We start from the raw sequence: 14,401 nt of genomic DNA, 5'->3' as shown, positions 1-14,401 counted from the left end.
ACAGCGTACTTGGTCACAATTAACTGAATGATTCTCGTTAGTCTAGAGTACAGTCATCAACTTTCACGACCACCCACCTCCTTCATTGATGGTTTACCAAGGATTCACAAACACACACACACACACACTGTCCTACAGTCCAGTCCCAGAGATAACAAACAGCATTGAAGTGGGAGTGTTAGGGTGTGTGTGCGTGTGTGTGTGTGTGGGGGGGGGGGGGGGGGTACCGAGGGAGAGAACCCTCCCAATGTTAAAGCAGGGTATAAACAGACATCTCTCTCTCCCTGTGTTACAGAGTAACGAGCTCAGTCAGAACTATAACTCATGCAAATAGCCTGCACTGTAATTGGATTTGAGAACTTTGAGCCAATTTGAGCCAAATGTTGTGTGTGCTCACATAAACCCATATGTTCCAGCACACAAACCATATAACAGGGAGGGGGGGAGAAGAGAACGGAGAGGGAGAAAGGAGGGTGAGGAGAGAGGAGGTAGAGGGTGACAGAGAGAAAGGTAAAGTATAGGGGGTGAGGGAGAAGGAGAGGACGAAAAAGGGTGAAAGAGAAGAGAGAAGGAGAAAGCGAAGGGAAAAGGAGGAGAGGAGTGACAAGGAGAGGGGGGGGGGGGGGGGTGGAGGGGAGAGGAAGTGGGAGGGAGAGAGGGCGGGAGAGGGAGGGAGAGATGGATGGCTGGCTGTAAACCCTGTTTGTTCCGCTCTACAGATCGGCCTGGTTTGTCTCCAGCGTCCCGTTGCCGTGGGCACAGCTGGGGAGCGCCGGTTGCCAGGCACCCTGTGAGTGGGACGTGCCAACACAGCTGGCACTGCAACATCTGGAGCGCAGGAATGCCACTCGCTCTGCCACACACACGCTTTTACACACACACACACAAACACACGCTCCCTCTCACACGTTCTCCTCCCCCTCCCTCATCCTCTCCCCACACTCCCTTTTCTTCCGTTCCATTCATTCTCTCTCTCTCTCTTTCTCTCTCCAGCTCTGCCCTCCATCCCAGAGCCAAGCACCATTAGCTCTGCTGGCCCCTCACTAGACCGGTGGCAGGACATACCAAGGAGAGAGACGGATGAAGGGGGGGGGGGGGTGAGGGATATAAGGAGGAACGCGTGGGAGAGAGGAGGTGGAGGAGTGCGAACCGAGAGGAATAAGAGACTGACAGGCAGTGTGGGTGGATGGAGATGGAGAGATGGAGAGAGAGAGAGAGAGAGAGAGAGAGAGAGAGAGAGAGAGAGAGAGAGAGAGAGAGAGAGAGAGAGAGAGAGAGAGAGAGAGAGAGAGAGAGAGAAGGCAGTCATGAGAGAACTAGTGGCTGGAGGCCAGGCAGAGGGTTTATTTAGGCTGTGTGGGCTGGAGCTGGAGCAGACAGGGCCTGGTTTTGACCACGGAGGCCAGCGAACTGTGGTTCAACCTGCTTATGTAATGGGAGGAACACACAAGCGCGCACACACTTCCAGGCAGACAAACTGTCAGTCATTCTGTCTCTGGGGGGCGGTTTGATACTGGATGGGCACCTGTCTAATAAGTAGATGTGGGAAATGCATGGAGGCCTGCAGTGGTAGAGGATTACGAGCAGAGCTGCGTCAATCCTGAAATCAACACTGGCTCAGAGCACAAACAAGCTTTCACACACTCACTTCAAATCAAATCATCTGGTTCAGAACCCCAATTATGTTCCGGAACACCACTGTTCCGCCTGCTGCTACACATTTGCACACACGGATAAAACTCTCCCCACAACAAACACCCATACCTCAACCTTAAAGTAGGACGACTACAGTAGTCGCTAATACCTGTTGATATGCTAGGCATATCCTAGTGCCACACACACACAGTCACACACACAGCCACACACTGACCTGTGGTGAACTGGCCCTTCATCTTCTGGAAGACGGGGTCCTGTGCGGTGGCCTGGGCGCGGCGGGCCAGCGACTCGGAGGCGGCGCTGGAGAACATGGTGGACACGTTGGACACGTTCTCCAGGCCCACGCCGAACGTGCTCACCAGCTTCTTCACAAAGTTCAGCGTGTGCGGCGTGATCTTGGCGTCGGTCACCGCGCCGCTCTTCTCGAAGGCCACCGAGTAGCACTTGGCCAGGCCCTGCTGGAGCTGGCGGAGCACCTGGGGGGGGGACAGGAGGGGTCTCTTTAGGGGTGTAGGTACAGAGCACATGAGGGGGACAGGAGGGGTCTCTTTAGGGGGGTAGGTACAGGGTACATGAGGGGGACAGGAGGGGTCTCTTTAGGGGGGTAGGTACAGGGCACATGAGGGGGACAGGAGGGGTCTCTTTAGGGGTGTAGGTACAGAGCACCTGGGGGGGGGACAGGAGGGGTCTCTTTAGGGGGGTAGGTACAGGGCACATGAGGGGGACAGGAGGGGTCTCTTTAGGGGGGTAGGTACAGGGCACATGAGGGGGACAGGAGGGGTCTCTTTAGGGGGGTAGGTACAGGGCACATGAGGGGGACAGGAGGGGTCTCTTTAGGGGTGTAGGTACAGAGCACCTGGGGGGGGGACAGGAGGGGTCTCTTTAGGGGTGTAGGTACAGGGCACCTGGGGGGGGGACAGGAGGGGTCTCTTTAGGGGGGTAGGTACAGGGCACCTGGGGGGGGACAGGAGGGGTCTCTTTAGGGGGGTAGGTACAGAGCACCTGGGGAGATAAGAGTTCCCAGAGGGGGGGGGGGGGGGCGGGGGGGATCTGTAACAGCGACCACCCTGCAGGGGTGACCAGGCTGTGGGAAGCCCAAAACCACCCCCACACACGTCCTAGCCCTGAGGCTGGAGCTTCTACCTCACCACCTCAACCTCAAGACACAGCAGGTGAATCTGTTCCCACATGGGGGGAGAGCGAGAACAGAAGGGTGTGTGTGTGTGACAATGTGCCTCTGTCCCTGCCTGCCCACTGGAACGGAGCGCAGAGGCTGCAGCTGCGAGCCCTCTGCTCCAAATACACACACACACCTGAACCGCTCGCTTCATCCTATAAGCACACTGCACCTATCAATCACCTGCCCCCCTCCCCCCCCCCCCCACTCTGAGTCAAGCCCCAGTGCACATGCGCAACCTGAATCCCAGTCCCCCTCTACCCAACACTGCCCCCATATCAGATAGCATTTTTTTTTTTTACACAACAGGGGGAAAAGTGATTCAATTACAAATGGCCCTTCCCTAACAGACACCTACAGACACACACTGTCCCAGTGTCTGGCCTTTGGCAGGCCTAGTCACACTCTGTTTTAGGGGTGGTGGCATGTGAGAGAGACATCTTCCTGTCTGAGTAGCATGTTCGGGAGCAGACGTATTCTGCCACGGTGAGCGCTGCAGACGACCAGAAGGCTTCAGAAGCTTGTTGCCGTCAGCCTCCCTGAGGCTGGAGGACCAGGCGGTCTGGGAGCTGGACACGGCCTGGAGCCAGGGGAGTGGGAACACTTGCAGAAACATGACTCACCTGACTTTAAGTCATTGTACATTCTGAAGTAAATACACTATTAAACACTGTTGTACTGCATGCAACACTGTGATACTTGTGATGCTTTATATCGATCCTTTGGAGGGTTCATTTGACTGGGCCCGCTCTGACATCTGAATTTCCCCTTCAGGGAATAAACACAGCTCTAGCTAATCTAGCATAGGAACAAAGCCCCTCCCACTCACCTCTTCGTGCCAGTTCTCCCTGAACCAGACCATCTGGTCCACGATGCCCTCCAGGGAGGACAGCAGGGTGGGGTGCAGCTCCCGCTGCATGTGCATGATGCGGCTGCAGCGCCACATGGGCGCCGTGGCCCGGATGGGGCCTGGGTCCGACGCAGAGTGGCTCTGGGAGCCCACTGAGCTGGGCTGCTGCTGGCCTGAGTCTGGAGGGAGGAGAGGGGGGAGAGGAGGAGAGGGGGGGGAGAGGAGGAGAGGGGGGGGGGAGAGGAGGAGAGGGGGGGAGGGAGGTGAGAGAAGGGAGAGGAGGGGGTTAACCTGATGTTCCAAGCTTTGCTTTTTGGTGTCTTTTGAGGACGTTCCTGAACTAGGCTCCAAACTCACCGCTCTTGTAGCGCTCCCTCTGCTCTATCTTGAGCGTGAGGTAGAGGGTCCTGATGGGGAAGTAGACAGCCTGGGGGTACACCCTGCCCACCTGGAGGAGTCAGGACACACACACACACACGTCACACCCCAACACCAGCCTCGGGGAGCCAGAGAGACAGAGGGGGCGGGAAAGAGAGAGAGAGACAAGGAGAAAAGGCGCTAATCGCTGACACCCTTGCCACCTCTGTAGCTAACCCCTCCGCTTGGGAGTTGCATCCATTAGCAGGCTTGACATGACAACCGGGTGTCATCCTCACAGCATCATACCTCATTACCGATTCTCAGACTTCTGTGGTTGTTATCACAACCCCCTCATAAAGCCAGACAGCTGACACGAGCACCCTCGGGCCCGGACAAGGGAGCGAGGTACGAGCTGGAGACCCCCTGGTGAGAGGAGACAGGGCTCTGAAGACGGGGAGCGGAGATATCCCCTTAACCTGACACTGACGCATGGGGAGGGACCCGCGCTGGTCGAGGGCCGGAGCGCAAGGACCTCTCCCCCTCTGAGGAGCCGCCCTGTACCCCATTAGCCTGCCACTTGATCCCCTGGTCTCGCCTGGTCGGCCTTCTGGTGGAGGGTACGACACTGCTGTCATTAACAGTTCATAGAAGTTAAGATGTGAAGGAAGGGGGAGAGACCGAGAGTGGACGCATGAGAGACAGAGAGGGGGGGGGAGAAAGAGAGACAGAGAGAGAGACATGCATGGGCTGTGTGAGGAGAGAAAGATGAGAGGGAGGGGGAGAGAGCGGGGAAGGGGGGGGGGGGGACTAAGTGGCAGTTAAGCTGAGCATTAAAGATGAAAGAGGAGGATGGAGAGGAGGAAGAGCGGAGGAAGAAAGAGAGAGAGAGGGGAAGGAGAGATCACAGTGCTAATGGGGAGATGAGGGATGTCATATTTTGGCGCTGGGGTAAGGCCGGGAGCAGAGGGAGAGAGGAAAGGAGGGGGCGTGGAGACGGAAGAGGGGGTGAGATTCTCTGGAAGCGCGCGTGATTCATCTTTCATCTCGCCCCTGGGCGCTCCTCGCTCACCTTCATCAATATTTCACCGTCCGTTTTTAAAACATTCCGCCGCGCGGAGAAAACTCTAAATTATTCAGCGCGGGAGACTTGGAGATAAAGGCTCCCGTCCATTAGACGGCTCTCTCCTCTTCTAGTATCTTTTACAAGGAGGAGAACCTTTCCCCCTTCAATCAGCACGGGGGACGCCATGGAGCAGAGACCTGTGTATCCCCAAATACTGAATCAAATCCCCTTACATACACACACACCTGTCTAGCCATTCCATTTCCAGCCAGTTTGGTCCCGTCAGGTTGTTGTTGTTGTGATGTGCGGTGGATCAAGTCATGTCCTGGCCAGCTGTCTATTTGATGTCATTCCGTCCATCTCTCCCTGTTTGCATGTCTGTCTCTTTCTGTCCTCCCGTCTCCCCCCTCCGTCTCCCTGTCGACTTCCCAGCTGGAAGGAGGAGCCGTTTTGCGGTATCTGACTACTCTTTGAAGATCACGCTCGTCAAATTGCTCGGAAATAATACTCCATTAAGGGGAGCATATTAGTCCTCCATTTAATTATCTCCCTCACTGTGACTATGCCTGATATTAACTTCTTAATCGTTCCTTCGGTAAATAATGTACAGAAGATGGAGGGGGGGTCTCGCTGATGGGAGTTGGAAGCCAATAAATAGCGTTCCGAGCGACAGGGGAGAATTCAGGATGCTTAATTTGGTAAATGGGGGTTTCTGGAGAGTGGCCACTTTGGCCTTGAGTGCTGTTAATCTATCCTGATTAGGCTGACGGGAGTGCACAGCCATGCCCACACACACCGACACACACACCTGGCTGATGAGGTTGAGCAGGGGCTTGCCCTCCGACCCCACCAGGCAGGTCAGCAGCTGTGGTATCCATGCCAACCACTGGATGGGCGGCACCCCGATGCAGTACTTGTCCACGGCGTCGGCCAACGTGTTCTTGTCGTCGAAGCTCAGGAGCCACAGGACCTGGGGGGAGTTAAGGAGCGTGGGCTTTTAGCAGGCTATAGCAGCATCATAGAGGCTACACACACCCCCACACACACACACTCGCCCCCACGTGGGAGGTTTCAGAGGGGCCTCTGATGGAGACATGAACCCCCCCCCCCCCCAGAGTGAGACGGCCAGACCACACAGATTGTGTATAATTACAGATAATCACCCTCCATCTCCTCTCATCTATCAGACTAAACACAGTCAGCTAGACCTGCCAGACCCAGCCCCACTATAGAACTCCCCAAAATGCTACACTCTGTTTCTCTCTCATAATGGCATTCATTAGAAGAGGGTGACATAGCCAATGGGAACAGTATGTGTTGTAGCAGTCTACAATGTTAGCTCTGGAGATAGCCATGGTAACCCAGATAGTACCCCATGTCTAGCACAAGAGAGATGCATAACTAGAAAAATGACTCAGGTCAGTTAAGTCATGTTCTTTCATTCTCTAAATGTCTTTCTCCATCCCCTTCATCTCCCTCTCTCTATTCCTATATATTTCTCCTTTGTTTTACCCATCTTTCTTTCTTCCTCCCGCCCTCTCTTCCTCTCAGGAGTCCAGGTGTCTCCAGGGTTTAGAATCCCAGCGGCGCTTGTTCAAAAGGTCAGACTTCCCAATGAGGACCTCATTCCACAAATGCCAAGTTGAAATATCTCAGTGCCGACATGATCTCACGCTCCGGGTTTGTCCGAGGGCTGGGGCTGGGTGGGAACCCTTGACCAGGTTCATATCAACAAGGTCGCCATGTCCTTCAAATGCCTTGATAGCTGGCCTGTGGTCAGGATCTGTGGTGAGCCTTAATACTAAGGCCTTCCAACGGAGGCAGCTGAATACTGGGTTGTCAGGAGGGCTGGTGATGAGGGCTGATCCCCTTTACTGAGAGTGAATTAGCCCCGGATCAGGGATGGGGCTGGTCAGTGTGTGTGTGCGTGTTGTGGGGTGGGTGAGTGGTGAGCTATGGGCCTCACCTTGGCCAGGTACTTGCGTGACTTGCTCTCGTTCTGGTGGCGGCAGGCGTGCAGGTAGCAGGTGATGGCCGACACGCCCAGGTGCAGCTGGCGGTCCTTGACGAAGATGTTCTCCAGGTAGTCCCCCCACATGGCCCAGGCCTGGCAGCAGAAACACACACACACACACACACACACACACACACACACACGTCAGGCCTTCAGCACACACTAAGCTACACTAGAACTACCCATACAAAACAACCTATGTATCAAGTCCTGGACACACACACAAACCTCACCTTAACAAGCACGTCGTGCATTTGCACTGCTGCCGAGAAAGCCTTGTTGGCCTCCTCAGACCTGGAGAGGAGAGGAAGGAGGGAAACAGGGGGGGGAGGGGGAAAAGTAATTTGGAACAGGGGAGGAGAAGGGAAAGGGGATGTGTTGAGGAGAGGGTGGGAGTGGGGAGGAATGAGAGGGTCGTAGGGGATGACAGAGAGGAGAGAGAGGAGAGAGAGGGTGAGAAGAAGCAGGGAAGGATAAACGGGTGGGTGTGTGACGGGGAGAGAGAGAGAGACAGAGAGAGGAATGAAAGAGGGGGAGGAAAAAGAAGTGCAAGATAGATTAGGACGATGATCGCCATCTGAATATGCGTTCCACATGAATAGCCATCATATTTCACTCCTCCCCCCAACCCTCCCTGGACTCGGCCCAGTATTACACCGTAAGCATTTAAGATGGCGGGACTTATCAGTCATGGGGACTTTGTGGCGTTTACGAGGCGCTAAGCCGGCGGGTGTGATATCAATGTGGGCTGATCGCTGTTTAATACAGGGTGACACTCGGGCTTAGACGTAGCGTCTCGAGCCTTCCATCAGGGCTGTCGCAGGGCCGGGTAATGGCTCTATGGATCTGTAAACACCTCGACTCTGAAGAGCCCGGGGCTTAGACAGAACACTGCAACGATAAACTTGAGAATCCTTCAGGGCTTCTTTATCCAGGTTCGAGAATCTGGAACTTGGAATCATTTAAATAGCAGGGAACGCCAGGCAGATGGAGAAGGGGAGGGGAGGGGGGGGGCTCCGTTTGACTGGAACGTTATCCTTTCTTTTTTTTGCTGACATTGAGATGTATTCTGAATCATCAGCTGTTTCAATGCTCTCAATCCGCTTTGGGTCCCTGTGGGCACATGGTGTGAACAGCCCCCTCCCCCCTCCGTTTAGGCAATGATTAATAAATAAAGGTTAGGCTGCACCACAGGACAGACCCTCTCCACCTCCACTCCACCCTGCCTCCCTCTCCCCTGCCTCCTGTTAGGAATGTCAACAGGGCTCAGGGTAATGGCTTCCATTTTGGGATCGGTTCCAAAACAAGTGTGAATGTATTTTAAAAATGGCTCCCTGCCTATCAATTATAAGCCTTAAGAAAGCCAGGCGAGTGATGGAGAAACAGGGTCTTGATTGCTTGGGGGAGCCAGTGGCAGGGGTCCTACAGTGATTGGTTACGGGCTCCTAGTCGTCTTCACGTTGCCTGTGTCGGAGTCGCTTAACGGGATGTTCGGGGCTCCGCGGGAAGCGAGACTACCGACGAGGGGTGTCTGGTTTGTCGCTCGCTTAACTGTTCTTACACCCCTCCCTCCGCCCGCTGCCAAGCCGCACACTTACCCTCACAAACACACACATTTTCAATCACATGCACTTTCAATCACAACCCCCACATGGCATGCTCCCCCCAGACCCCCCCACTTCCCCGTCGAAGGAGGAACTTAATGATTCCATTAGACCCTGCTGAGGTGCAGACACGGTTCTGCTGATCCCAGAGATTCCTGCAAATTGCCAGTGAGTTAATTATTCGGTTGCGTATATATTTAATAAGACGCCCCTAATTTGTCTTTCACCTCTGCGGGGGCAGGCTTGTGTCAAAGATGATGGGGAGAGGGGGGTGCTGGGAGGTGTGTGTGTGTGTGTGTGTGTAGAGGGGGGATCATGCTTCACAGGCACGCCCTGCAGTGTGAACCTGTCATGGGCGCGTTTTGATGACACAACGATTGATGATGTCATCGTGTATCAAAAGGTTCCACCACAGGTGGTGGGCTCCGAGTCCAGAGAGAGGAAGAGGTGACATACTTGTTGATCTGGGCCAGGAACATGCCCTTCAGGGCGTAGAACTCTGCAGTCATCTCCTTAGTGAAGTACTTGAGGTTGGTGGACTCGATCACCTCCAGACCCTGGTCCAGGCACGGGAGACAAGGAGAAACCAAAGAACATCTGGAATAAGCGCTTGTTCAGGTGAACTTCTAGCATATCGTACACACACACACACACCTCCCTCCTACCTGCATGCACTCGTTCTTGCCCATGACTCCGGCCAGCTGCAGGTAACACTTGACCTGCTGCCGGATCTTCTGGAAGCAGTCGACGATGGGCACGGTGGGGATGGTGTGGATGCGACTCAGGATGTCCAGGGCTACGTTCACCAGGCCCTGACACACACACACACACACAGAGTTGAAACACTTACAGACAATTCGTATGTCTCAAATTTTTGTATTCATGCAATCGGTGCGAAATCTGTTCCAAATACAGAACCTGGGCCAAAAGTTCTAGATTGTTATATCCGCATCATCAAGCCATCATGAGAACCTCACCCAAACAGTAGAACCCAGATCCTCCACAGTCAGAACACAGCCTCGTTACCTGCTTGCGGCCGATCTTGCCGTACTGGATGATGGCGGAGGCAGAGGCGTGGACGCCCAGCATGGCGTTGTTGGTGTTGGGGTCGTGCTGAGTGTTGTTCTCATACGCCGTCACAATGGCTGGGGGGAGAGGAGGAGAACAGAGAGAGAGGAGGAGAACAGAGAGAGAGGAGGAGAACAGAGAGAGAGAAGGAGAACAGAGAGAGAGAGAGAGCGAGAGGAGAACAGAGAGAGAGAGAGAGCGGGGGGGGGGGGGGGGGGTGAGGAGAAGACATCCAGACATGAATGGACAGCACCTCCAGAGAGTGTGGTGTGGTAGGAAGTGAGGCTGCTGTGTGGCGTGTGTGGGCCCGGGCGAGGCTCCCAGGCGAGGGGCCATGAGCACGGCTGAGCCCCGGCCGCTCCACGCATCATCACACACATATTCTTTGGTGGCTGCTTCTCTAAATGCTTTCAGTCACAGCGGGACCAGAGGCGAGCAAAAGTGCGCGCGTGTGTGTGTGTGTGCGATGGTTAAATCCTGCGGAGAGGAAGAGTGCTCCGGAGAGCTGACATTTGGAGGAAGTCGGCGTGCTACAGAGAGCCTGAGGGGATCCGCTCACTGGAGCCTTTCAAACAAAGCGCCATCCTGTGACCACTATCTACTGAGTGTGTGTGTGTGTGTGTGTATGTGTGCAGACGGAGCAGAGCTGGGGCGTGGCCGTACCCTGGTAGTGGTGCTGCCTCCACATGAAGATGGAGCTCCAGTGAGACAGGTCGTCAGACACGATGGGCAGGCGGTTCCTCCAGGTCTTCACCACCGTCTTCATGTCGTGGAGGCTGGTGTTGCGGCCCAGGTTGGCCGGCTGCAGCCCTGCGTTGATCTGGGCCGCCTCCTGGAGCTCAATGATCTGCTGGGCAGCCTGGGGGAGGGAAGAGAGAGCGAGAGACAAAGAGAGAGAGGAGAGAGAGAGAGACAAAGAGAGAGAGACAGAGAGAGGAGAGAGAGGGGTTAGATATGTCGCATGCTAAAAGAGTAGGATGGTTGAAAAGGAGAGTTGGAGAAAGGCGGTTCAGCTGAATAAAGGGAGAGCGGAGCGAGTTACAGAGAGAAGAAAGACGACACTGCAGAAAGACGGAGACGGAAAGAAAATGAGCGAGAGGCGGGGAGGCGGGGCGAGGCCGCGAGGATGGCTTTTTTTGGTGAAGAAGTCAAAGATGAAGAGATATGGAAGAGGCCAGGAGATTTGGGGGAGTGCCTGATCCTCTATACGACCGCAGCAGCATGACTGCAGAGCACCAGTCTATTCCAGGGTCATTAGCACAGGCTGCATTACTGGCTTTAGGGCCCTAAAACCCCCAGACAAGCCATCTCTGAAGAGAGATGGACAGATCAAAGTGACTTAGACCCCATTTACCTGTAGGGACGGCTACTTTACTGGGAGGTGGGGTGGGGGCGGGGGCGGTGGCAGGGAGTAGAAATGATGCGAGCCTAATTGCTCATCGGATCGGAAAAAAAATAAAGGCAAGCCAGATAAGATGGGAAAGTGTGAGAGTGATGAGGTGATAAGAGGCTCCAGCGGACTGCAGTGGGGCACTATTGATTGGTTTCAATTCCGCAAGGTGGGTGTATGATCAATCATATCATATCTACCTGTCAGTCAATATCAATACTGAAGCCAGGTATTGTTGATTGATCCCTAGTCATTGAGGGGAATGACTTGATTCGGTCTGGCTGACACCAGGCTTGGCTGTGTGGAGGAGAGCGGGGCTTGAATGGAGGATATTTAGAGCCCCTCACAACGCTGTTCTGGGGAGCTGGATTGTTTTGCTCCCTGCAATTGTAATGATTTGGACCACGCGCACACTCACAGACACAGATAGCAAAGTAGCTGCTCAGTTCCAATCCCTGCTGAGAGAAGATAGCCCAACACCTTCAATTAGCAGAACTTCCACAACTCGGCCCGCGCAAAACCAAATAAATGAGGCAATCCAATATTATTCTCAGTGATCTGTTAAGATGGGCCGATGCCACATCTATAACCTTCAGTCGGACGGCCCATCAGTCATGTAAATGTAATTCTTCTGAAGGTACTTCATCAAACCTTATCTGATGGCAGGAGAGTAATTACAGCCACTCTCTCTCTCTTCCCTATTCTCGCCCTCGCTCTCTCAGCACCCTCTTTCCATTTCTGTCACTCTTTTTCGCTCAGTCATTCTCTCTTGTTCTGATCTCTCTCCATTCTATACCTCCGTGTTTAGCGGGGTGAGGATGAGAGCCCGAGTGTTATCAACAATGGTCTCTCCACCACTAATAGACTGCCGCCTTTCCTCCTAATCTCTGGAACAGCAGAGAAAGTGAGTGCCCCAGATGTGTGTGTGTGTGATGTTTCCATCAACAGAGCCCATGGTGCTGTGTGTCTCACCTGCAGCAGAGGGGTGTGTGGTGCTGCGTGTCTCACCTGCAGCAGAGGAGTGTGTGGTGCTGTGTCTCTCACCTGCAGCAGAGGAGTGTGTGTGGTGCTGTGTGTGTCTCACCTGCAGCAGAGGGGTGTGTGGTGCTGTGTGTGTCTCACCTGCAGCAGAGGGGTGTGTGGTGCTGCGTGTCTCACCTGCAGCAGAGGTGTGTGTGGTGCTGTGTGTCTCTCACCTGCAGCAGAGGTGTGTGTGGTGCTGTGTGTGTCTCACCTGCAGCAGAGGTGTGTGTACGTGGGAGACGATGTGGGGCAGCCTCCTCCACTCCCGGATGGCCAGGCTGGAGGCCATCTCCACCAGCCTCTCGATGAAGTTCAGCTGCTGCTCCTCCGGGTGGCAGATGGCCAGGTAGCCCCGGTGCATGTTCACCTTCCACGCCATCTCCTTGGGACAGCTCAGCTCCACCTGGGTTGAAGAGACCACAAACACACATTAGCACAAGTCACACACTGGGATTTCAGGAATATCTCCCGAGAGGAAGAGTGCACTCGGATCGATCCGCGCGTCCGACAGGAAGCGCGTTCGTTTCCATGACGTCGGCGTTGCCGTCAGGTGATCATACGGCAGCATGGTAAACTATGTCCGCTGGACGGCTTCAGAGGAGGCCCGCGTGGCTAATGACTAATCAGCCTGTCTGCCCTGACGCGGAGGGGAAGAAAGCACAATGCCAGATATTGATTCGAGGCTGAGTGCTTCAACCACAACATAAACAGCCCCAGGGAGCCTGCCGGCCTGACCAGAGCCACGGCAGTGTGTGGGGCTTCATGCATGAGTGTTTGTGATTGCTAAGACTGTGTGTGTGTGTGTGTGTGTGTGCGCCTGCAAAGTGCTGCGTGTGTCTTACGACTGTTTTTCCTGAGTGTGTGTGTGCGTGTGTGACAATGCGTAGGGGGAGGAAAATTACAGCAATCGGACAACATGCACTTATCACAGGCGGCCGGTGATACATCTGTCTGGGAGCAGGGCTGCCCTTATCAGCGCTGTAATTGAAAGCCGAGACGTGCGACTTCCTGTGGGCCGGCCCTGAAGCCTGGCCCTCCCACACAAAAGGGACCAATCACTCGCCGACAGAACCCAGAGCAATTAGTCACTCTCTCCACAGGAGAGAATATATTTAACAAATATAAGATGCAAGAAGAGGGAGGGGAGGAAAACAGAGAAAGAGAGAGAAATGGATAAACACAGAAATCAAAAAGAAGTGATTGAAAAGAACAAAAAGACAGAGAGAAAGAAAAACAAACAAAAGAGAGAAAGAAAGGAGTGAGAGCGAGAGAGAAAGAGAAAGAGAGAGAGGGGGAGAGAGAGAGAGAGAGAGCGAGAGAGGAGGGGGGAGAAGGGGAGGGAGTGGAGAGCGTCGTTGCCCCATACAGATTTAATTAGCTGTCACCTCAGGACAGAGAGCTGAGGGAGGTGCAGCAGGTCTCCTTGAGATGAGCGCCCCCCGTATCTGTTATATGTCAGGCACCATCCCCATCCTCCTTCAACACTACTTTGTTTAGCTTGCTTTTTTCCCCCCCCTTTTTCTTCCTCCACACCGGCCCAATACATTTGGCTGCCACCGGGCACTGAGTAAATTTTCTCATCTTAACGAGCTGCTCTCTGGAAGTGGTGCTGGGGGACCTGGGCCTGGGCCTCGACACAGCCTGCCGTAGCTCACCCAGACAACAGGAGGGTTCAGACACACTGGACTGGACTGTACAGTTCAATAAACAAGCAGAGTTAACTCAACCAGGCATATATAGGGAGACAGTGTTATACACTAGCTGCAAGTCGGGGTGTCCAAGTGTGTTTCTTTGTATGCATGTTTCTACGGACATCTTTTTAGTGATACTGGGCCGCTGGTTCTTCTGTGTAGGGTGAGTGTGTGTGAGTGTGTGTTTCCTTCACCTGTACCAGCGCCTCCTTCATGGCTGCCCAGTTGGAGACCCTCCAGGCACACTCCAGCACCAGGTAGGGGTTGCTGTGGCCTTTGGACTGGCCGTACTCCGTCAGGGGCTCCCACTGGTTCAGCTCCTTGGAGCACCTGCAGACACGGTAGAGAGACATGGGTCAAGGGGGGGGGCAGGGCGACATGGCTGGAGCCCCACAGCTCCCCCTAGAGGACATGTTCATAGCACCGCTAGCCCCATAGATCATCAAGATTTTTTGCTACAAGAGTTTTGGAGAAAGTAAAGCACAGGCGTTCCGATGAAACAGAG

General features: G+C 54.3%; 1 protein-coding gene across 1 annotated transcript in view; it reads right to left on the bottom strand.

Moving 5' to 3' along the window:
- The window catches only part of LOC124475382 (transformation/transcription domain-associated protein), a 54,935-nt gene that overhangs the window by 6,286 nt on the left and 34,248 nt on the right, over nt 1-14,401 (bottom strand). The window contains 12 exon segments of the mRNA XM_047031939.1: nt 1,871-2,132; nt 3,663-3,862; nt 4,041-4,131; nt 5,915-6,076; nt 7,073-7,213; nt 7,354-7,414; nt 9,181-9,281; nt 9,390-9,536; nt 9,751-9,869; nt 10,456-10,651; nt 12,417-12,608; nt 14,091-14,226. Of these exon segments, the coding sequence (XP_046887895.1) occupies nt 1,871-2,132; nt 3,663-3,862; nt 4,041-4,131; nt 5,915-6,076; nt 7,073-7,213; nt 7,354-7,414; nt 9,181-9,281; nt 9,390-9,536; nt 9,751-9,869; nt 10,456-10,651; nt 12,417-12,608; nt 14,091-14,226 (1,808 nt within the window).

The sequence above is a fragment of the Hypomesus transpacificus genome, chromosome 13 (assembly GCF_021917145.1).
Source record: "Hypomesus transpacificus isolate Combined female chromosome 13, fHypTra1, whole genome shotgun sequence".
Taxonomy (NCBI): Eukaryota; Metazoa; Chordata; class Actinopteri; order Osmeriformes; family Osmeridae; genus Hypomesus; species Hypomesus transpacificus.
This window is presented reverse-complemented; position numbering and strand designations above follow the sequence as displayed.